This window comes from Zeus faber (assembly GCF_960531495.2).
Source record: "Zeus faber genome assembly, chromosome: 2".
In the NCBI taxonomy this organism is placed as follows: Eukaryota; Metazoa; Chordata; class Actinopteri; order Zeiformes; family Zeidae; genus Zeus; species Zeus faber.
This window is the reverse complement of record NC_137189.1, coordinates 22,223,239-22,246,446: the sequence shown is the minus strand read 5'-3', so window position 1 is coordinate 22,246,446 and position 23,208 is coordinate 22,223,239. Positions and strand designations below refer to the sequence as shown.

Below are 23,208 nucleotides of genomic sequence, written 5' to 3'. Positions count from 1 at the left end.
CTGTTGACTGGCCGCCGACACGGCAACTGCAAATTTCCACGGTTGTATCTTGGAGCAGTCGGTCGCAAGTCGATACAAATTTTCGGGACTATCGCTACTCGTATCTTGGATTAGTCGTAAGTAGATGCAGTCGTAAGTCGAGGTACCACTGTATAAATCAATATTCCGTCTCAATGTATTCTTCTGTTTCATAAGTAGCCGTGTAAGAAGTTGGATAACGTGCAGCCAGACGGACGTGATCGCAAAATAAGTCCCGTCCAAGTCCCCTCCAGAAGGACTTGGTGAAGGCCTACGTCAGCATCGATGATAGATGGGTGGAGGTGGAGGCGGAGGTGGAAGTTTTAGTCGTTTCAACCAGGAGGGCCTCTCACAGATCCTGATATTTGGCACCTTCTTTCGGAGATAGAACCACGTCGTGCAAAAGCGAGATAGCTTTCCTCCCAGATTTCAGAGAACACTGCAACTGCATTTTGACTTCGGCTGGAACGAGCGCTCCGATTTCATTGGTTTTACCAGAGCTAGGAAAACAAACAAAGGGGGATATTTATATTGAACAATCAGAGGTGCTATTAAACAAATCAACACCCCAAGTTTTTGAAGGAACTACAACGTCCTTGGTTACACCGCTTATTGTCAGTAACGGTCGGGAGCATTTAAAGGTTGCGCGTTCCTGGCAGTCTGATCGCCGACTCAACGTACCAACGAGAGTGCGTCGGGGGCGGAGTTATTAGCGCCCCTCCCGTTTGACAGCGTTATCGAAAAACCTCTGGGCTTTCCTTGACTCCGATTGCAATTTGCCTCCCCCCACCCCGACAAGAACTCCAAAGCAGCACGGACAAGGATCCTGTATCGCTGAGCAGATAAGAGAAACGTTCTATTTGTCACACCAATTAAATAGTGGCTAAATTTAACCGGTCGCCCAGCTGGAAACTCCACAGGACGCCCCCCGCATGTTTCCCCTAGTTTGAGAGCTGTGCTTTAACCGCGTGGCCCTGGCTCCGCTTTATCCATCACCCTTGCAGTTAACCGGGGGACAGCTGCTGAGGGATCACATCCTGGTGTGCCTTCCTTTCAATCAACACCTAAACGACGTAGACCCCCCACGAACCCCCCCGGAAGGTACACACTCTAGTTACTGCGATGATAAGGGAAGAGAGAGCCACGGCAAAACACAAACACACACACACACACACACACACAAATGTATATCCAAGCTTAATGGTACAACACACATGAACCGAATGGGGTCAGAGAGCAGTGTATGGGGATAATTCCTTGGTTTTGTGTGTGTGTGCGTGTGTGTGTGCGTGTGTGTGTTTGTGTGTGTGTGTGTGTGGGTTTGGAGTGAATACCCTCCCTCCGCCACCCTTCAATATATAACCTGTCACAATGCAGCGGATAAACTGCTGATATGGCTGCGGCGGACACCATTATACGCCACCACCAGGGAGAAGGCGGGGAGACGGAGGGAGTGAGTGAGAGTGAGTGCCGCCGGAGGGATGGATGGATGGATGGATGGATGGATGAATGGATGAACGAATGGATGTGTTCCGAGTTCTAAAGTGGAGCGTGTCGCGCTGCAGCCGATGGGATGCCGCGGCGGCTGGAGATGAACCCATAATTTGTCAAGGGTGCGAGGAGGAGCAATATGGATGGAAAGCGGTGGATCCGCTGGCAGCGCTCTCTTACTCAGCAGCGCGGTCGCAAAACGCGATGAAAAATGCTGGCTGTGATTTCCGGCGTGTGAGACTATGTGGGAGACGTCTCAGGAGTGTGAGTTTTCAATTGAGAGCTCAAAGAAATGCAAGTCTGACACCTAGGGGCAGGTTTCAGGTCCAGTATACCGGTACACTTCTCCCGCCCCCCTCCCGGACGGTCATAAAAATGATCTTTGTCAAGTGAGTGTTGCAGGCGTGATCTATGCAGTCAATAGTGGATCGATATCATGCTACGATGACTCCTTTGACGAAGCCTTTGATTCACAATGAGTTCGCTGCTTGATTATACTTCCGCAAACGAATGGAACGACAAGTCACCAAGAGCGTTCCAACGACGAATTAGATCCGTATTTTCTAACCACTATGAGCGAGTTATTCAAAAGATTTGTTCGCTGGTAATCGCTGGCATCACTAAACTATTAGTAGGCCTTAACACGTCAAGTTCTACATTTTTTTGTGGTTAATGGTATAGTAACGTGCCATGGGAATAATTTCATTATAAAAAGGGTGCTGTGGGAGAAAAATCGGTTGGGAGACACTGAATTACATAGTTAGGTACCTATATATTTACTGTATATCTTAACAGTGCCAATGCCATCGCAGAGTAGGCCAGTGTTTCCCTGTTCCGACACCATCTTGATTTTGTTTGTTACAAAGCTATGCCCTCTACGATTCTCCAACATCAAGCCAAAAAATAAAAAAATAAAATTGAATAATAATAATAATCTACTCAACCAAATTTGAAGGAGATGTTCACTGCTTTTTGGTTCCATGCAATTTATGTATTACCAATATCAGGACTTACATCTGCAGAAGCTGAATTCTGCCTCCATTGATGATAAAAAAAATATATATATAGTCTGGTAAAAGGCAGAGTTGAAAGGGAGTGAGAAGTGGCTTTAAAAAAACTAAGTGGTGCATTTGTGACCCAAAGTTTTGTACAAATAACCTCAGACTTCCCTGAGATGTATGATTTGTGATGTTCATCTGTTTATCAGACTAAAAATATAAATGTAATTTATATTTTATTATGCAGAGACATACACATGGCAGTGCTTCATTCCAAAAACAACTTTATTGACCAATAGTGTATTTCGGGCTCCACAAGGATCATTAAAACAACACACGGTTATACAAATCAACATTTCAATACAAATTTTTTTTTAATCTATTATTATTGTTGTTAGAAATAAAGTTCTTTAGATACACACCCGCATTCAATTCTTTTGCTTTGGATGTTTTCTGCAGGTGTTCTGATGATCGGGACGACCTCCTGGGATGAGCTATCAAAATAAGTTGGTCTTCAAAGATTTTAACCGTGTAGCATATCGCATTAAAGCGCATGTCACTATTAACGTATTATAATATAACTTCGTCAACAGTAGTAGTGCATTCTACTACGTCAAATCAACAAAAATGTAGGCGGTAGTTCACTCTTAATCGATTTTCCTGAATCCTTAGCTACAGTAGTTTAGTTTGTCAGAACACCCGATTGATGTGAATTGGTATTTCACGCCCACAGGAGTCGCCACAGCTGGACAGCCGCCCTCGCAACAACAACAACAACAACAAAGTCACTTTTAACTGCAAGAACATTAAAAGCAATGCCTCAGTCTGGTGAATACCACCTGGCTCAGTATTTTGCAAAGCTGCATAACTCCTCCTCAGTATAGTATACCAAACGCATGTTTACAGGTGCTTACGGAGTAAAGAGAAGAAAATGTTTTATATCAACCTATGGCATTTTGTTTCAACGTTTAGCACTTTGGACAAATTGTCAAACTAACATGTAACTTCTGCTCCTTTGAGAAACAAAGATAAACTGAATGCTTGGCTACTTTAGCGCACTGGCAAAGAGAGTGGCGGCGGGGGGGCGGGGGGGGCTGGTGTCCACCAAGATGTGGATCAAATCGGAGATAAACACACACCCCGGGGTGAATTTTGAAGTAATGGCAGTTCAATGTGTGCAAGGAATCTGCAGTCACTGTCGACAGCCAGAAAGAGTCAGAGTTGACTATTTCATTCATTTCATGAGCCAGCGATTACAGAACTTGATGAGAGGACACGTTTCACAACGTCGTCCAGCTGCAAACGAGTCGCATTGCTTTGACTTTGGTCTGTGCTCAATTCTTCCACCGAATACAATAAAGTTTTCAATATTATATTAATGTACAAATGTTCTATCGGCGTTTCGCATGGCAATTCCCAGAAAAATAAATCTCTGTCAAAGGCAATAAGGAGATAGGTCCACAATGCATAAATAAATATACCCTAAGTGCAAAATTAAAACAGAAAAACACACAAACCCACAGCAAAGCAGTCATACAAAGTGCAATGACAACTCATTATCGGCGAACATCGCCGCAAAAAGAAGCGGTTCAGAGGTCGGCCATTTTGGCGGGAGCCGAAGACCTGAGAGAGGCGCACGCACACGCACACACACACACACACACACAGACACACACACACAGACGCACACACCTTGATGAGCAGGTTAGATGACAATGGTGATGACAAAATCTCCCCCGCGAAAATTTCAAAAAACAATGGCGCAGGAAAAGGAAAAAAAAAAAAAAAGCAGAGACAAAGCGAGGGAAGAGGAAGAGGTGAGAGAAGAAGAATGACGGTTCCCAAGCGACGTCCCGTTGGCGAAGCAGCCGGCTGAACGTTGGCAGAAGGTTCCGGGCGAATTAGAGCCGCGCGAGAACGGATTTCTGAGTGGAGAGTTTACCTCCTACGAGAGGGAAGAGAAGAGAAAGAGGAGGGAAACATTCAAGTCTATCGTGACGCATTTTCATCATATATGTAATAAGACATAAGTAATAATAATAAGTCACTACTTTTTAAGCACAGTTTTTTCATTTTCAAGGACACAAAAAATATATAATCAATTTTCAGTGTGATATAAATGAAAATATAAGTCTCATTGTCTATTATTTATATTAGTACAGTGGTGCCTCGACTTAGGGCTGTAATTCGTTCTATAAGAACGGTCGTATGTTAAAACAGTCGTATGTCGAAGCAATTTTTCCCATATACACCACGCTCCTATTTTTCGATGATTTCCTTCTTAGTTTCAATGGGAGTCATTGCCCTTTTCTTTTTCCCATCATCCTTCTTCTCAGGACTCATCATGAAGGGTGAAAATAAACAAAATACACAGCACAAACACAGTAAATATGAAAAATATATTGATAAGCCACAAACTACGTGCACACACGATGTAGGTCGCCCGCTGACTGACTGCTGACTGGCTGCTGACTGGCTGCTGACTGACTGTTGACTGACTGTTGACTGGCTGCTGACTGACTGTTGACTGGCTGCTGACTGACTGTTGACTGGCCGCCGACGCACCAACTGCAAATTTCCACGGTTGTATCTTGGAGCAGTCGGTCGCAAGTCGATACAAATTTTCGCGACTATCGCTACTCGTATCTTGGATTAGTCGTAAGTAGATGCAGTCCTCGTAAGTTGAGGTACCACTGTATAAATCAATATTCCGTCTCAATGTATTGTTCTATTTCATAAGTAGCTGTGTAAGAAGTTGGATAACGTGCAGCCAGACGGACGTGATCGCAAAATAAGTCCCGTCCAAGTCCCCTCCAGAAGGACTTGGTGAAGGCCTACGTCATCTATTTTATCTATTATCTCATTGTCATCTACTATTATTAAGTATCTATTTCCAACAATGCTGGATTTAATGTACATTTCCTTTGGCATAATCGATGATTCTGGAAAAATGTTAATAAGTTAAGATTTGAATAACAAAACCAGGGGCAATATCACAGGTTTACAATGATCAGGTTTTGGTTCCAATGACTTTTCAAGCACTTTCAAGGTATTTCAGTACTTCAATTTCTGAGGATGAACTCCAAGCACCTCAAGGACCTGGTTAGAACCCTGGAAGTTCCACTTGAACCATTCTAATGCACTTCACTGAGTAGTGCAGTTACCCACAATGCTTTGAGTGCTAAAGTAACGCAACTGTCAGGAAAGGCTGAGTAATGTTCAATTAATCATATATAATAAGCAGGTTTGCTTGATGAAGAAACATATTTGAAAATGCTCTGAAAAGGCCTCTCAACAGATCTTTGAAAACAGAGCCGTTTATAGCAGTTCATGTACGCTTCGTGCTACTTTCAACATTGACACCTTTTTTTTTTTTTTCCCCCCAACTTTTTGCGAATTACACTGCAAAATAAATTAACTCTGAACTCTGAATAAGCAGGAACATCTCACCATTAAACAGAGGTTGATTCACAAAAATGATTCGATCATTTGGTTTTTCCCTTCGTTCTTTATGGATTTCGATAGCAAAACCAAAACATCTCCTTCACAAGTCATGGCGGCAGCAGGCTGCGTGTTTCTTACCCAGGGTGTCTTCCAGGGAGTTGACGCTCATCTTGTTCACCTTCAAGGTCACCTGCTCCGTTCTGAGGTGGGAAAAGAAAGAAAAAATAAATATATAATCTACAAAATAGGGCACGCTCATTCTTACTGTATTTGATTGATCTGTTTTGTTTGACTTTTTTGTACATTTCTTTTTACTATTATTGTTATAATCGTTATCCAGTTTTATTTATTGGTTATATACAGTACACACACACACACACACACACACACACACACACACACACACACACACACACACACACACACACACACACACACACACACACACACACACACACACACACACACACACACACACACACACAATATAGTTAATGTCTGATTTACATTGATAAATTGTCGATAGTTCAGCAGTAGACTCAATAGTCGGGTCTTTTATTTTGGGGCGGCAACGTGACTGCCCAATCCCCCCTGGGGATCAGTAAAGTTTTTGATCTCAACTCCCTGTTGACTATTCTGAAATTTTTTAGGGGGCTATTGGTGATTTAATCACATGGGAATTATTGACGCACAAGGCGGTACTATTGTGACTCAACTGACGGAAAATTGGCGTTCTAAGAAAACATTATGAATTTTGTGACCATCTTTCTGATGTGTGACTTCATCTTGTTGGGTGGAGCTGAGCTGTGACGTAGCGGTTTCCGCGGGCAGATACAATGAGGGCAGATACATTACCCTGGGAGATACATACCCTTTGACCCTCTGCACGGCGCCCAGTCGGAGCAGAGCTGCCAGGGCGTTCTTCTGGAGGTCCGACGACAGCACCTCGCAGTGCTTCAGGTGGCCTGGGTAAGCGCACACACAACTAGTTTCTATCTATCCATCCATCTAGCTAGAATATAGGTGGGGCGAGACAGAGAGGAAAGGAGAGAAAAAGAGAGTTGAGATGGAAGAGAGTACCGGCTAGTAAAAGTTTGACGCTGAAGTTCCGCACGGCGGGGACAAACTGCTTCTCCGTCAGACCCTCGGGGGCCTCCTCGCACAAGTACCTGCATACCACCTGCGCGCGCACACGCACACACACACACACACACACACACACACACACACACACACACACACACACACACACACCTTTAAACAGGGTTCATTCTCGTGTCACAAAATGTATTACAAGGACTTTCAAGTACTTTAAGGACTTAACCATGCTGGACTACATTTACATTTCCCTGGCATCATCTATGTCATGAAAACAATTCTTCATTACGTTACGACTTGAATAACAAAAGGAGGGGGAATATCACAGGTTTTCAATAATCACTTTTTTTTTCAAGGACTTTTCAAGCACTTCACTTCACATGACTGTAGACATTCCAGTAATACAATTTCTGGGCCCACTGCGCCCCCTTGAGGACATGTTTTGGTAGGGCACAACTCTTTCTCCAAGGGATGGATGGTTGCTATCAAAATAATAACCCCAACAAAAATAGCTGGTTCAGGTTCAGAGTGTCTCACCTGGTATCCCTGCAGGAAAGGATCTAACATGGCGGTGAGGAAGTTCAGAGTTTTGTATCCGCCGCATGTGGCTGCCACCTGCAGCTGGGACACCTGCAGCGCCCCCATCTTCCCCAGCAGGTAGCATGCCTCGTCAAAGTCCTACACACACACACACACACACACACACACACACACACACACACACACACACACACACACACACACACACACACACACACACACACACACACACACACACACACACACCCCCCCGCCCCCCCCCCCCCAATTGGGAAAAGAAAAAAAAACAAAACATTTCTTCGTGATGTGTGTGGCAAGTGTCCCAGAAGCTCAAAGTGTGTGTGTGTGTGTTTGTGTGTGTGTAAGGAAGCGGTGGGTGATGTAGGATCTATTTGCAGTGAGCTGAAACTCATCTCTTTGCCGTGGGAATAGAGCAGCTGTGTTGCGTAACCAAGTAAAGCAACCAAAGGGGCAAAAATGTGTACTACGTGTCTTAAGAAGGTTATAAGGTTATTATTATTATTAAGTTATAAGGCTTGCTACGGCTCCGGAGAATAAAACGTTAGATAACCCTGTGTTCAAATGTTTTTATTTATTTTATATATATATATATTGAGTCATTTGAAGAAAATTATTTTTGAGGGGACATAAAATATCATTTTTGACAGTCCATTTGGTAGCCGCAATAACGATGGTAACTGAAGGCCGTCCGGATACAACCCAACCAAGGATGAGACCCTATTTGTGTTTTTATCTAAATTTAAAGTAAAAGCCTATTTATAGCTTCAAAACGCATAATCAAAAGATTATTTGAAGACTTCATGACAAGTAATTACACACAAAATGGGTGCATACAACTACATAATTGACTATATAAACTACAATAAACTTATGGTATGTTCCCTCTTCGTGCTTTTTTTCTAGTATGTAAGATGGAAATGTAATCTGCATTTGGCTCAGTGGAGAAATGTGACCTTTTGCTCTTCTTGGTGAGTATTCAGCCTTGGATGCGGTTCCCTGAGGAGACCGTCTGCTCCTGTGTCACCTCGCCTACTCAGCTCGTGCTGCAGACAGTGAGCTGGAGGCTTGAGGGAGGGCATTCGAGTGCGGCAACAGATTGTTGCTGTTAAGCGACTCTGGCTGAGTACCGAGCATTAAAAGCCCCCAAGCTAGGAAGTTTGGAAATTAACAAATAAAGATCAGGCTCACACAGATCTTAATGTTGCCGTTTCCGATCCGATGCTTGAGAATTTGATGTGGAGTTGTCAAAAAATAAGAAGTTCAAGGACTTTTCAAGCACTTCAGCACAAAACGGGGCTATTTTCAAGGTTTTCGAGGACAAACATTTCTGAGGATGAAATTCAAGCACTTCAAGCACCTCAAGGAACTGATAAGAACCCTGTCCATCGCCTTTTTGCATTTTCTGCTCCTCACCTGCACATCGGCTCCGGGACAGAGGATGAACTCGTTGGCCATCATGTTTCTTAGGAAGCAGAAACTGTTGAACACATCCTCTGGAAGCACACACAGAAGGATTTAAGCTTATCCCCCGCACGGTTAAATGTAAAAGAAATGCACCAAAAATAACAACAACACAGTTGATTCAGCTGTTCCGGTCTCACGTTTTCGCTGACATTTTTGTCGGCTTATGGCAGAGGTGTAAAGCGCCCTGTTTACACCAAAGCTGCAGTTTAAGGAACCCAAACGAATCCTGCTTCCTTCCACTAATTTTTTTTTTTTTTAGCACATTTCTCTGGACATTTGCTGGACAAATTGAATCCAAATTGAGTAATGATGAGTAATTCCCAGTATTCATCCTAGTACTCCATTGCCAGTAAAATACGCAAGAGTTTCACACCGACAGACTAGAAACCACTTGAAAAACAACAGCAAAAAAAAGGTTCTACGAGTTCAAGAGGGGAAATGTCACATACTTCAAAATAAGTTTTACTCCTTCTTGAAATGTGATGGGTAGTCACAATAACTTGCAATAATAGAATTTTGATTCATATCATTGAAAGTGACGAGAAATGGCAGAAATGTTCCCCTCGTATACACCTGAATGGGAAACGGGTGTTCACCTTTCTTGGCCGAGGGGGTGGTGTGGATGGCTGCAGCCAGCAAAGCTGGGCGGAGGAACACGTGCAGCACCTGGTTCCGGTAGGAGGCGCATGACAGCACAGTGACTGCCTGGGCGAAGAGCTTCTCCTCTGGGGCAGCGTCGCCACAAGGGTCCCCTGCCCCCGCTGGCCCTGTGGGCAGTTTAAACAGCAATGTTAGTGGGCCTCGAGCGGTGCTTAGGTGCAATTCTGAATGGCGGCAACAGTCAAAACAATATTTAATTTAAGTCAATGCATGACGTGCGGATTCTACCCATTGTTTTGGGTTTGGGTTCATTTTTGTCCAGGTTCAAGTAATTGTTTCACCATGCATTTGAAATGAAGACACTAATAGTCACACCTACTTTGGTTTTTGTATTCAGCTAGAGAAGATAACCTAGACAGAACCACCCAAAAACAAACAAAAAAAAAAAACACGGTTTGGCTCGCAAGCGCGTGCGTCACAGAGAAGTAGCTTAGGTGATAATATTGCCCCAGTGACTTTAAAATAAATCCTTCCCACAGGTTGGGCTTCCGGGCAGGTTTGTAGCCAAGAAGACTCCTGAATCATCAAATTCACTGAGAGTATCATTGAGAGTCATCTTCATCTAAAAGTTCTGGTGTACATATCACCTTTTATATTTCATGTTTCGATCAACCAGTGAATTATAAACAACAGTTAAATGTTGTTCCAACGGACACGGTCACGGATTTTCGACTTTCCAGTTTTGCTAAAGCAATATCCTTTCCGTGTTGGTGCCGCCATCTTTAGCGTTGCTGCTTTTCCCATTAAACCGTGGCAAGGTTGCTCTGTCGCCTCTGTAGACACGGTCTCTGGTGTCATTTCATCAGCAGTGACATCACGTGTGGTTGAGAACTCGTGAGGTAAACAATCTGACATACATGCATACATGCATACATCCATACCTTGTTCTACCAGCGCCAGCCATACCCGGCCCTCTGACACCCTCACAAGACCCTGATGCAGAGACAGGCTGGAGGACACCACGTCGGATGGAAGCATGTTGTCTGAAAGGGGTAAAAGATTAGAACATCAAAAAGGGAATATCAGTGATGGGATTTGGTTGATAAGAGAACACCAAGAACAAGAGAGACAGAGAAAGAGTGGGAGCAATTATAAGCAGGATGAAGGATGACACGCATTCCAGGCATCTGTTGATATGAATGTCTCGTCTTAAACTACTTTTTAGCTGCATTAGGTAAGCCTATGCGCGGAGAGTACGGCCTGTGTTGGCCACATTTTATATTTTGATCATAGATTCCTGTCATTTTATGTTGTATATTTCACTAATCAATATAAGAAATTGCATTTATTGGCAGGTTAAAAAAAAAATGCTGCAAGTCATTCTGCTTCGGCTTCCTCTGGGGGGAAAAAAAAAGATAAAAACTGAAAGTGAAAATGTAATATTTGAAGAAACACAGATAGTCATCAGTGCTGGAGCCGATTGACAGCGGGAGCGGAAAGATAGTTTCCGATGACACCAACACATGTAAAAGAGAACTGTATGAGAAATGGAATTTGATAACGCCGTGGCCGGCGGCTTTGCTGACATGCCGTGTTAGCCCGCTCAGCGTTGATTTAATCGCTCTGTGGATCAGAGCTTCAAACAGCTACAGATTCATTTCAGATGTAAAAGACTGGGTGGAGCGAGTGGGGGTTTAGCGGCCGGGCGTACCAGGCCAGTGCAGGAAGGCGCCGAATTCCCGGGAAAGGCCTCTGAGCCAGACAGTATGTTCAGTGAGCTCCTCCAGCGCCACGCCCTGCGGCGCCACGCCACCCTGGTACTGGTAGTGCGCCTGGAGCAGCAGCGACGCCACCAAGACCCAGGGTTTGAGGACCATGTTCTCCTCTTGGGCGCGCACCAGCCTGTAGGCCGTGTCGTTGACGAAGCCCTGGGTTTCCTCGCTGGGCTTTTGGGGGATGTGCCTGGACGCACGGGGGGGGGGGGGGGTCACAGAAAGATTTTTTGGTTGAACATAAAAGCAGAATTTTATAGAAACTAGTGCATGCCCGTTCAAAAGGTAATACTTTCTAAGACATTTTAATGGCACAGTCTAACAAAATGTAAATTACTCAGCCTCCAAATCACTTAAGTCATTCAGACTTAAGTGATTTGGAGGCCCCAGGAAATACCTACAGTATTTGAGGCCCCTAGGAAATGATGACTATCAAACGCTTAATTTCTTGCATTGTGGTAAATTTCTATGCACCGATTTGTGCCTTTCCTGCATCAATTTATGGCGGAAATATCTTTATTTATGTAAAGAAAAACAAACTGTTTTTATTGGGGGGACAAATGCACATGTTCAGAGTCGACTGAAATCAACTTTGCTAAACGCAATCTTGGCGAGTAAACAATAACTATTTAGAGGTATAGATCTCTGCAGTGAACAAAGCTAAATAAAAATTCTAAGTGAAGCATTGAAATGCTCCTCACTCCGTTAGAAGACAATGGAGCAAGAAAAACATTGGGAATATTACATTTCATTTCAAACAATAAGATGGAATTTTCTTTTAATTAAATGCCTTGTCTTTGTGTGATTTTTTTTTTTTTTTTTTTAGAGGATGTGTATTGAGTCCAGTCACATTAAATGTTATTTTTTGTGGTGGAATAAATATAAACAAAACATTTCATACAATTTCATAGATAAAATAAATGCTTGGGAACCATAGGAGGTGGCTCTTTTTACTGAAAAGAGAAACTTTTCAACACTACCGCAAGTGAGTCTCTTCTCCTCCGCCCACTGCGTCCATGTCTTCTCTAATCAGACATTTTTCATATCACAGCACCATGTTCCATTTAACATTATTAACTTATCTATGATATCACAATCCAAACCATATCCATAATGTTAACAACTCTCATTGAGCATGTACCGGTCACAAGCTGCCCGTCTCTGTTCTGCCCTCTCAAGTGGACATATTGTAAAATATATCATTTCATTGAATCGGAGCACACTTTTTCTTTAAATTATTAGATAAGCTGTGAACTCCCCCCCGCACACGCAGCTCAGCTGGAAAAGCTCCGCTTCAGTGATACAGTACGCAGTTCCAGATAACGTTACATTAGATATGACATTTATTTTTCACTTGCCCGATTGGAAAATTGCATGAGGCATTCCACTTGCCCGAACACACCGTTCACTTGCCCCGGGCAAGTGAGCAAGCGTTAATGTTGAGCCCTGGATCAGCTGTGAAGCTCCTTTCACACTACGGTGGAATTTTTCTGCTTTGGCGTGGTCGTCTCAGTAGAAAACGATGGGTCCTGCCGAAGCGTTATGATTTTCGAGAAAGGCTCGTACCTGGGCACGAGGTTGAACTGGGAGCGATTGACCCTGCCCTGGGCGAGGCTTCTGACCGACACAGGCTGGCCAAAGTACACGTGGATACTGCCGTAGTCTTCATTGAGGACCTTCCTGGCTTTCAAAAGACCCTGTCGAGGAGAAGGAAACAAGCAAAGACAACCAAGACGTCAACAGCTTTAGCTACTGACTAAACTCTTACTAAACAGGTTTGATTATGTTGTATAATATGTGGTTATGATGCACAAATACTGATTCTGGCATATCAGTCGTATGCCAGAGCAAATCGGGGCAGTGGCATCAGTTAATATTACCAAAACAAAACCTGACAGGAGAAATATCAAACTCCAAAATATGGAGAAGAAGAACATCACAAACAACCTAATGTACCATAAATACAAAAAGGTGTTAAAGGTGATTTACCGCTTTGTAATAATAAATGTCTGTGGTTCAGTTTAAAAAAAGGTCCCTTTAAAATGTTCAATATGCTATACTACTGGCCCCATGAGGTCAATTGGGTCAATAACATTAGCGTTTTGGGTTTCTTTACCCAGCCGTACAGCGCTCACCGAGGTGGACTCCTTGGGTTTGGGCACACCCAGCAGCTCCCTGGCGTACAGAGACTCCTCCAGAATCCTCTCGTAGCTGATGCTGACTGGGACCAGGCTGACGTCAAACACCTCGCCTTTAAGAAAGGGCTCCATCACTATGTTTAACAGACCTGGAAGAGAAAGGGATAGAGATTTAGAAAAAGGATTACAAGAAAATGATTATGGTTTTACCTCAAAACTTTTGGAACATTTGACATCTTACTTTGATATACAAAGCTACTGATACCAGCCACACCACAAACAGGACACACACATTTACACAAGTTAAGCAGCAAGTTTTTGTTTTTTTTTTTACTTTTTTTTTATGTTTTAAGACATTAAGGTTTTTAATGTTCATTTCTATAAAGAAACATCCCCAGAACAAATTCCTATTGTATGTAAATGTACCTGGTGAATAAAACCGTTTCTGATTCGTTGATATAGAAAAAAATCTGCAGCAGACCCAAAAGACCAATTTTATTTATTTTTATTTTATTTTTTAAGGATTCTGTAGTACAGTGTGTGCTATCAACTATCGATAAAGGGAATAATTTTTATTGACTTCAACAATGAAGTAGGGTCTAGCTAGCAACAAACCTTAAAAACAGTTCCTTACCATAAAGTGACACTGATATGAGAAAATACTATAAGTAAATTCTGTCTCTGCCCATATTCTTCAAGTTCATCCACAAACTACACCTACACCTCTCTTGTCCATCAAATATTGCAGTTTTAGTACAGAATGGATTTATTGAATCTTTGTGTGAACTATGCTAATTTGATTTCATTTAATGTTCAGAATACATAACATACGTCTTTTGTGGAAGACACTGTAAAGTGATAGTAACACTCAACAGGACATTGAGACATGGTTTCGGCAGTTGCTATATTCCATGACATACCACCACTGCATTATAGCACCAAGTTCAATTGCACAATGTACGAGAAGTCAGAGGTTGCTCATCTTGTCTTACCTAACTTTGGAGTCAGAGACTTGCAGGTTCTACTTCTGGTGCCTTCAAGGAAGAATTCCACCGGCGCCAATCCGTTCTAGAGTGGATGACACCAAAAAAGGGGAAACAATGAAATGGAAAAAATGGAAAAACAATGATAAATTTAAAATACCCTCTTATTCACGTGAGAGGGTATTTTTTGGTAAATTTTTGGTAGTTTTTAAATAGTTTGGTTTTAGATGTAAGCATGTAAACATTCCAATGTGATTATTTTCAATGAGTGTACAATGTTCAGGGGTTCTGCATCGGGCTGTGAAGATAAATGCATATACCGGTCACGTGACGTCACCGCATTGTTGAGTTTATTTCCGTCGTCACCGCAAATAATAAAATAAAATATATATCTTTTTTTTTTGCATTTCATCTTTTTGCTGGTGAAAGTAACAGAAGTGCATATGGTGTGTGATGTGAAATATAAACACAATTATCATTGTTTAGTTATCATCAGAGTGCCTTCCATCCTATGTTCAAGGACTTCTGGAGAAACAACTTTTCAGTCGTTCCGCTCATCAAGCCACACCCGAGCGGGAGGGACAGTCCATCAAACATATGGTGGATTTCTTGTGTGTGCGTCCGATTATTATTTCTGGCATTCAATTGAATATATAAACACACGTAAATACACACGTAAACGGTTAGAGTTAGACTTATCTTATGTGATAATGCTCATACAGTAGACGCTGTTTGTACATGTTTTAAAATAGGATAAATGGGGGAAAAAAATACCTTAATTTTTGTAGTAGAAGCAGTAGGTTAGTAGTGGGTTGAATGTAAACCACTCACCCTGAGAATGGTCTTGACGTACTCGGAGAAGGCGGCCCAGTAGAGCTTGTCTTTCCCGAAAGAGCGTCGGATGAAGAACGCTCCAGACATTCGCAGCATTTCGCCGACAAACTTCATCCCCATGAAATCTGCAGGGGGAAGGCAGCCCGTCATTTAAAAGGCAAACACTCCGAAAGTCACCTTGATCCAGCTAATCCAGTCTTGATTAGGGTGACTTCATCATATGACACCTTCTTAGATTTTTTGTTTATACTAGGTTCACCTTTTCCATCGGGACCTGGAAACGTTATGAGCACATATGAAGTCACTGAGTGTGAATCAAAGGTTTTTCATATTATATACATGTAATTGATTTTTAAGAGAAAAATAAATACATTTAAATCACATGCTGCCATCTCAACCCGACTAGTGGTCGGCTGATTAATTGGGCCAATATATGCGTATTTTGACATAATCGGCCAAATACTTCGCATTTGAGGCAAAATGTAAACCTAACTCTGAGAATTCCAGTGGTGTTTTTCTTCTTCTACCAGACTGTGCTGCGCCGTGCGTGCGTTCCCGTGGCATTTTACTGTGTTCTTACTGCAGATCTATTTATTTTTGCTAACTTGTATGAAACAACATTTTTTAAACATAGCTGGGGAGGGCCAGTACCATTCCATCCCGTTACAAACAAAAGCCCTGTGTGTCCCGTGCCGCGTCACACCGTCTCCCCGTTGCTATGGGACTTCATTTAGTAAAAACTGGATGTTTTTGTTGAAATACTTTACTTGTTAATAATAAATCCTGCATTTCTGTAGCGGCAAGACTCTTTCGCAAGCAGACTTTTATATGATGCCTTTTATTATAATTTTTGTATTGTTTGTTTTTATCGTTCATAATTATTTATTTTTCATTCATAAGTTGTTTTTTTAGGTTTTTTTTTTTTTTTTTACAAAGTTTAGTTTTTTGATTACCTGTTGACATTTATTTAGTTGATACTTTTTTTTTAAATAAGTGCACTGCAGAGACATTGCAGAAAATAACCTCAGAGTTAAATAAATGTAAATTTAAGTTCAGCAATTTTGTATATTACGACCATCCCGCTCTCTAAGTATCGGCATCAGCATCGGCCATTGAAAACCCCATATTGGTCAGCTACTAGATCAGACTGTTGATATTTCCTCCTGTCTAAACTTTGCCGACAAAAGCAGACCTGTATCTAAGCTCTTCCCTGATTGGCCAGAGAGTCAGGCAGTTAAGCAATGGAGGAGGTTCTGAGGGAGAGTTAATTTTAAACCTGAAGGAAACTCTTAACGGAAATTCATAAAATACAGCTTTGACCTCTCAACATGGCATTAGAGAGTCTAAGCGCCGAATCCTGGGAAGTAGGTTTCTAAAACTAAATGATGCTGGAGACTTTTCACATTCAGCTGGCATCATTAACGGAAGAGATTATAATATACACTACTCACAAAAAGTTAGGGATATTTGGCTTTCGGGTGAAATTTATGGAAAATGTAAAAAGTTCACGCTACAGTGATATTATATCATGAAAGTAGGGCATTTAAGTAGAAGCATGCAATAGTGATTTCCTCATCTCAAACAATTTATTGATACAAAATATCAATGTTTCAATAACTTGTCATGTGCCCTTGAGCATCAATTACAGCTTGACAACGACGTCTCATGCTGTTCACAAGTCGACTTATTGTCTGCTGAGGCCTGGCCCCCCACTCTTCTTGAAGGGCGGCCCTCAGGTCGTTGAGGTTCTGTGGTACAGAGTTACGAGCCTCTACACTGCGACTCAGCTGATCCCATAGGTTTTCTATGGGATTCAGGTCTGAAGAAAGTGCAGGCCACTTCATTTGAGGTGCCCCAGTCTCTAGCAGCCGTTCCCTAATGATGCCACCTCCATGAGCTGGAGCATTGTCGTCCATGAAGATGATATGAGGCCTGTGTTGTTCATGCAGGGGCACAATGACTGGATTAATGATGTTATTCAGGTAGTATGGGCTTGTCACTGTACCATTCACAAAGTGTAGGGCAGTTCTGTATTGACTAGACACACCTGCCCACACTGTAACACCACCACCACCAAAGGCTCGTCTGGTGACAACAGTGGCTGATGCATAGCGCCTTCCTTGACGTCTCCAACATCGTTGGTGGCCATCATTTCTGCTCAACGTGAATCGACTTTCATCAGAGAACAGCACTGAGGCCACTGGTCCCTCATCCAGCGTAAATGCTCCCTGGCCCATGCAGGACGATGATGGCTGTGCCTGGTGGTGTGGTCAGGTACCCTTGCAGGTCGTCTAGCACGCAGACCACCCTGATGTAAACGGTTTCGAATGGTCTGACGTGACACTTGGGTGCCTCTCACCTCCCTTAAATGTGCCTGGAGTTGAGTGGCATTCATCATCTGGTTCCGCAGGGCACTGTTCACAATGAAGTGCTCATCAGTGTGGGATGTGGCCAAAGGACGTCCACTTCTATGCCTTTCTGTGACTTTTCCAGTCTCTGTATCTCTGTTGCAACCTGCTGATGACACTCTGTGACACTCTAAGCTCAGTGGCCACTTCCCTCTGACAACATCCTGTTTAAAGCCTCACAATGGTGAGGTACTGTTGATCAGTTGTTCGGTGTCGTCTTGGTCTCATGATGTCAAAATGTGAACAGCATGATGAAGAGGACTATTTAAATACCAATTCTGAAATGAACCAGGAAATGTATTGGTCGATTCATGGATCAAGCACCTGTTGTTAATTTTTGCCGTTCAGCTCCTTGTTAGAGAACAGCAAGTTGTGCAAAAAGTACTGAAACATTGAACAGTTGGACATGTGCATTCAAAAGTTTAGAAAAGGTCAAATTAAGTTCACCTGTAAAGGTTATAGTGCATTTTAGGTTCATCCTGAAATTTCACCCGAAAGCCGAATATCCCTAACTTTTTGTGAGTAGTGTATACTGTAAGAGATGCAATTTATAAATAAATATAAGGGATATCCGATATAACAGATTTGGGAGGCTCTCTGACAGTTTCCTGTTGATTTTTTTTCTATAGTGCACCTTGCTGCAACGCCTTGTAGCTGGAGCTGCGTTAAGGATTTCCAGGTCAGCGTTCTTATGCAGGGTGTGTTTCCTCCCTTAACTCTGACGTGTTCTGTCGTCACGGTGGCTTACCCATGCCGGCTGCGATGACTGGCAGAGCCAGGTCGTAGGTGTACAGGATGTAGGACATCAGCAGAAAGTCCATGTAACTGCGGTGACTGGGCAGCAGGACCACAGGGTGCTCCTGAATGGCCTGCTGGAGCTGGGAGCAAGGAACAAATTAGGAGAGTGTGACTTAAGCCGAGATCCACCAGGCCGCCTGTCTGCTCACTTACTCTCTGAATCCCTTCTTCATTGACGCATACACTCTTGAACAGCGCTTTGAAGGCCTTGCTGAGCGCGAAGGCGAAGAACCGCACAGTGCTGAGTTGCAGGCGATGACCCATCTCCTCCAAGATGGCCAACGCCTCCTCTTGGATGACATCCGCGGCCTCGCCCGTCTCCTTGGAAACCTTGAACGTTCAAGATATTATTGCAGTGACCTGCAGCATTCGAAACATAATTCATGTCTGAGGTTTCCATTCTGGTGGCTTAAGAAACTTCAGTAGATTTAATCTGGATATTCTTCAAAAAATATAAAAGGCTCAAGGTTAAGTTTGCGTGTGTGTTACAGGGAATGTAGTCACAGAGATGTAGTAGTCAGGATGTAGTCACAGGGAAAATACTTCAATTTAAAAAAAAAAAAAAGTCTTCTCGTCATTCGTCTCACTTGCTTAGGTTATTTGTTATGGTGGGGTTCGCAGCTCCAGCTAAACACTGCTAATGGTTGGCCCCCTTTATCGGGGCCAATCATGCGGGGCTGCGTGTGTGGCTTTCATCGAAAAAGTGTGGGTTTGTGGTGCAGCAAAATTGTTTTCCTGCATCGTAAATTGTTCTCCAGCTCCATCTCTAGCTCTCTTAGCCGTTCTAGCCGTCCAGCCCATAGGGAACAATAGGAAACCCATACAAAAGCTAATGCTAGCTCATTAGCCCTCTAGTTTAACTTCCATTCACATGGAATTGATTTTTTTATTATTATTGTTATTATTGAAATATTCAAATACATTAAATTGTATAGATTTTATTGAATTATGATTATAAATAAAATATTTAAATATTTAAATATATTATAAAATATTAAATTATTTTCTTATTTAAAATTGAATAATTTGATATGACCACATCAAACAATATCACATCTTATATCGCAATATTGCATACTATCAGACAATAGCATTTTTATGAAAGTAGGGTGTAAATGTGTAACATCTCAGGTTTTGGAACAAGTGCACTTCCTCAAGAAGAATATTGTTTTCATTCATGTAAAAAAGTTGTAATTATTGTTAAAATCCCTGTAAAGCAAAAATAAATGTGTTCCGACTTTGTCACACCACAGAAAAATGTCTTCTTAAGCACCCAGCCAAAATAGGATTCAAAAAAAGAAATCATCAAATATCTAGAATTAGGTTTCAAAATTGTTCAGTGACTGACTGATTCAGCACACACCAACTGAGCCGAAGAACGAGTCGCTCGCACACATCTTCCAGTGAACGAAATCAAACCAGGTCACTTAAAACAGGGGTTCCCAAAAGATGGCTCTGATCGGAGCTGAAGAGCTGTTCCGAGTGCGGAGCTCCCTATTCCACAGCTCATTTATATAGTGTCAGGGGAGGGGTCATAAAAAGTAGGGTCACAGTGCATCATCGAGACCTAATTTAGGCCCACCCAAAAAAATCCGGAACACAAAAATTGTAAGAAACTATATGGTTTAATGTCTAACTCCGCAATTCAGTACTACATTGTTCAGTCTTTTCACATGTTTTCAGCAATTACTTTCTAACATATATAAGGAGCTTGGAAATAAATCACTTAATTCACTATACAGGGACTTTTATGTTTCCTACAGTCATTCTGCTGTTCTCTGCTACTAGCCAAGAAAAAAAAAGTCCTACCTGGTTGACATGTTATTGCCTTTTTTATATTTATCCTTTAATAAAAATCTAAAGTTTTGTTCTAAACATATTTCTTTGAATGGAGCAAAACAAATATAACTATTAATTTCCTCAACATTTTAATGGTGGTTTTATATTGCCACAAACAACTATAGAGTAAAGAAACGGTTCGCATTCACTTCCGGACAGTTAAAATTGTTTTTCGTGACAGTTCCAGGATGGCGGCGAAAAGAAGTTCGTCTGGAGCCCTGAACCTGTGTCGTTGCCTGGGAAGCTCTTGATGTGATGCGAGTGCCACTGCTATCAGAGTCACTTTAAATGACTACTATCCTTAGATTTAAGAATTTAATAAATAACGACAAATATTCACTTTTGGTACGTGAAAAAAGACCTCAGGAAAAGGCTGCAAGGAGAGCACCTGGCGGCCTGCATGAAGATTTCAATAAATGGCCCTCCTGTGGGCAAAATTTCTGTATCATGGCGCCATGGGGAAATTTTCTCCGAGACAAGGAAGACGAAGTGCAGCAATGAATCATGCACACTGTGTTCATGGTGTATAATGTCCTTGGTTACACAGCTTATTTTATGGAATAAATGCAGCTTATTAGGTCATCCTCGCCTTGTGATCACTTTGTTTTAAGTCTTGAATATGTGTCCCACCACAGAAAAACTCGCCATCTCGTGCACAACCTTTCTTGAAGGAAAATTTGATTTTTCCAGATTCATGTTCCTTTGTGTTCTTTTTTCAAATCTCTCAACGTATTTTCAAAAGCGCCTTTTATTTATAAATAGTAGAAAAATGTAAACCGTGGAGTTAAATATTCCCGTTAGATTACATGGGGAAACACAGTTCACTTACTGGGACGTTGAACAGCGCTGAACAACGCCTATCAATCGTTTCCTTCAAAATGAGTGTCCAGGTGAAGATCACTCATCCATATTCCATGTGATGTGAAGTCACACTGTGAAACTGTTTTGATAGAATTCAACCTTTAAATCGTACTACTCTTACGCACACGGAGCCACTGTTAATGAAACGGTGAAGAAGAAAATCCCTTCGCGCCTACGTCACTTCCGTAAACAGACGGTTAAAGCGCTGCACGGGGGTGTTTTGGTCTCACTTGTCTGTGAAAACTTTCTTCTTCGTATCGTTATGGGTTACGCAAAGCCGGTGGCAGAAGCTCTGAATCATATTTCGGACCTTAATCTGACCAGTGCGATAGAGCCAAGTCAGTGTTAGCAGCGCGTACTGGACTTCGTCTCCCGCGATGATAGTCAGTTCTCCGAGGGCGACACGGAGAACGACAGCGATGACGTGATGAAGTCCGTTGAGGTTGGTGGCAGATTTTTTGAGACTCATATTATTGAAAGACTACATTTTTTCGTGTTGTCCGTACTTTTAAACTCCAAAATAATTCCACTTTTATAAAACATGTTTATTCTTATTGTTAAATTAAATATTTTTTTTTTTAAACAAAATGAGTTGTGTTGTTTAGCTGTTCGTGATTGGCCCATCCAGCAGTATGTTAAGTAGCCATGAGGATTTGTTTGTCCGCCAAACTCATTTGCATTCTGGGAGCTGAATGAATGAACCTGGTGGAAGTGAAACTTTGGAGGTGATCATCTCAGAATCACGGTTTGCCACGCCCTCGTCATTAACGAGTCATAACTTTAAAAACATTTGCCTGATTTGCACAAGTGTCACCTTGTTCGGAAGCTCTGATTCTCCACTTTCAAATGATCAGAAAAAAAAAAATCTCAAAAGCCGCCAAATGACCCAAAACTATGCGGTGGCTCACATATACACAAACATAAATTGGAGTCCGCCTGCTGCCATCCCGTGTGCCTCGTCTGTTTAGGGCGTTTACGGTACGTACCACCGGGCCTGAAAACAATCCTAGGGGAAACACTGAAATTAGAAATACATTCATACCTGATTAATGACATAGCGCAGCTGATCCGACTCAAGAACCATGCTTTTGAGCACGATGCTTTTGCAAGGCGTCAGTCCTTTGTAGAGCACCGGGGCGTAGCATTTCAGGGCATATCTCAAGTCACTGGAGTTCCTTCTCTCCTCCAAAATGTCCTCTAGGTCATCTCTTTTCTTCAGCATAGAGTCCCTGTGCTGAAGAACACCACAACAGCAGCAACAACAATCATATCAATTATCAACTTTTAAGAAGTCACATTGGAGTCTGAAAGTGGGTCTGGGTTTGAGTACTGCCACGTGTAAGTGTGTAGGCCTGTTTTTTTTGTTTTTTTTTCCTGTATCTCTGTGGTTTAACGTCTGTTAATCTGTTTTCTTTGCTTTCATACATGTCTGTTATGCCTTAAGCAAAGCCCTTTTGAGTCGTCCTTGTGCTTGAAATGTGCTCTACTTACGAACGTGCCTTGCCTGAAAACGGACAGCGGATTCGAAATTCCTACAGAGAAGTGTTTACTTTCACAACGACTCCCTGTCGCGTCCCTGTACGCGCCCATGTGCGCTGTCAGACACCTGTGCACACCCACGCTGAGCTCAACTCGCCCCGCTCTCTGGCTAGCATGCATACCCACCGAATACGGAGCTCTCGACGCCATTCTCGGCTAGATTCGTCAAACCACGGACGGCGCATTCGACTGAGCTGGCCGTGAAATATCAGCCACTCATTCTCGGGTGTCGCTCTACGCTTGAGGCGTCGGCGCTGTTTGACGCGGGCTAGCGCGTCCGGGCGGTGTCAAGATCTGGCGCTTCCGCATACCTTCCGCCTACAGACCTACGGTGGCCGGAGAGGACAAAACAAAACTCCCGT

The 23,208-nt window shown here is 42.5% G+C and overlaps 1 protein-coding gene across 1 annotated transcript; it reads right to left on the bottom strand.

Moving 5' to 3' along the window:
- Positions 1 to 2,822: 2,822 nt before the first annotated feature.
- gnpat (glyceronephosphate O-acyltransferase) lies at positions 2,823 to 23,119 on the bottom strand. The gene is made up of 17 exons (XM_080022215.1): positions 22,973 to 23,119; positions 22,350 to 22,541; positions 18,761 to 18,937; positions 18,558 to 18,687; positions 15,399 to 15,526; positions 14,577 to 14,652; positions 13,582 to 13,733; positions 13,013 to 13,143; positions 11,386 to 11,636; positions 10,616 to 10,717; positions 9,671 to 9,841; positions 9,024 to 9,103; positions 7,587 to 7,727; positions 7,032 to 7,131; positions 6,823 to 6,916; positions 6,090 to 6,151; positions 2,823 to 4,452 (listed from the first exon to the last, which is right to left on the bottom strand). The coding sequence occupies exons 1-17, from the start codon at positions 22,994 to 22,996 to the stop codon at positions 4,409 to 4,411; spliced, it is 2,055 nt and encodes a 684-aa protein (XP_079878341.1). The 5' UTR covers positions 22,997 to 23,119; the 3' UTR covers positions 2,823 to 4,408.
- Positions 23,120 to 23,208: the final 89 nt, after the last annotated feature.

Coding starts and splice junctions, on each gene's coding strand:
- gnpat (XM_080022215.1), bottom strand. CDS start 22,996: ATGGCGTCGAGAGCTCCGTATTCG. Junction 18,938..22,349: donor TGCGCTATGTCATTAATCAG/GTATGAATGTAT, acceptor TGAACGTTCAAG/GTTTCCAAGGAGACGGGCGA. Junction 7,132..7,586: donor CTTTCCTGCAGGGATACCAG/GTGAGACACTCT, acceptor GTGCGCGCGCAG/GTGGTATGCAGGTACTTGTG.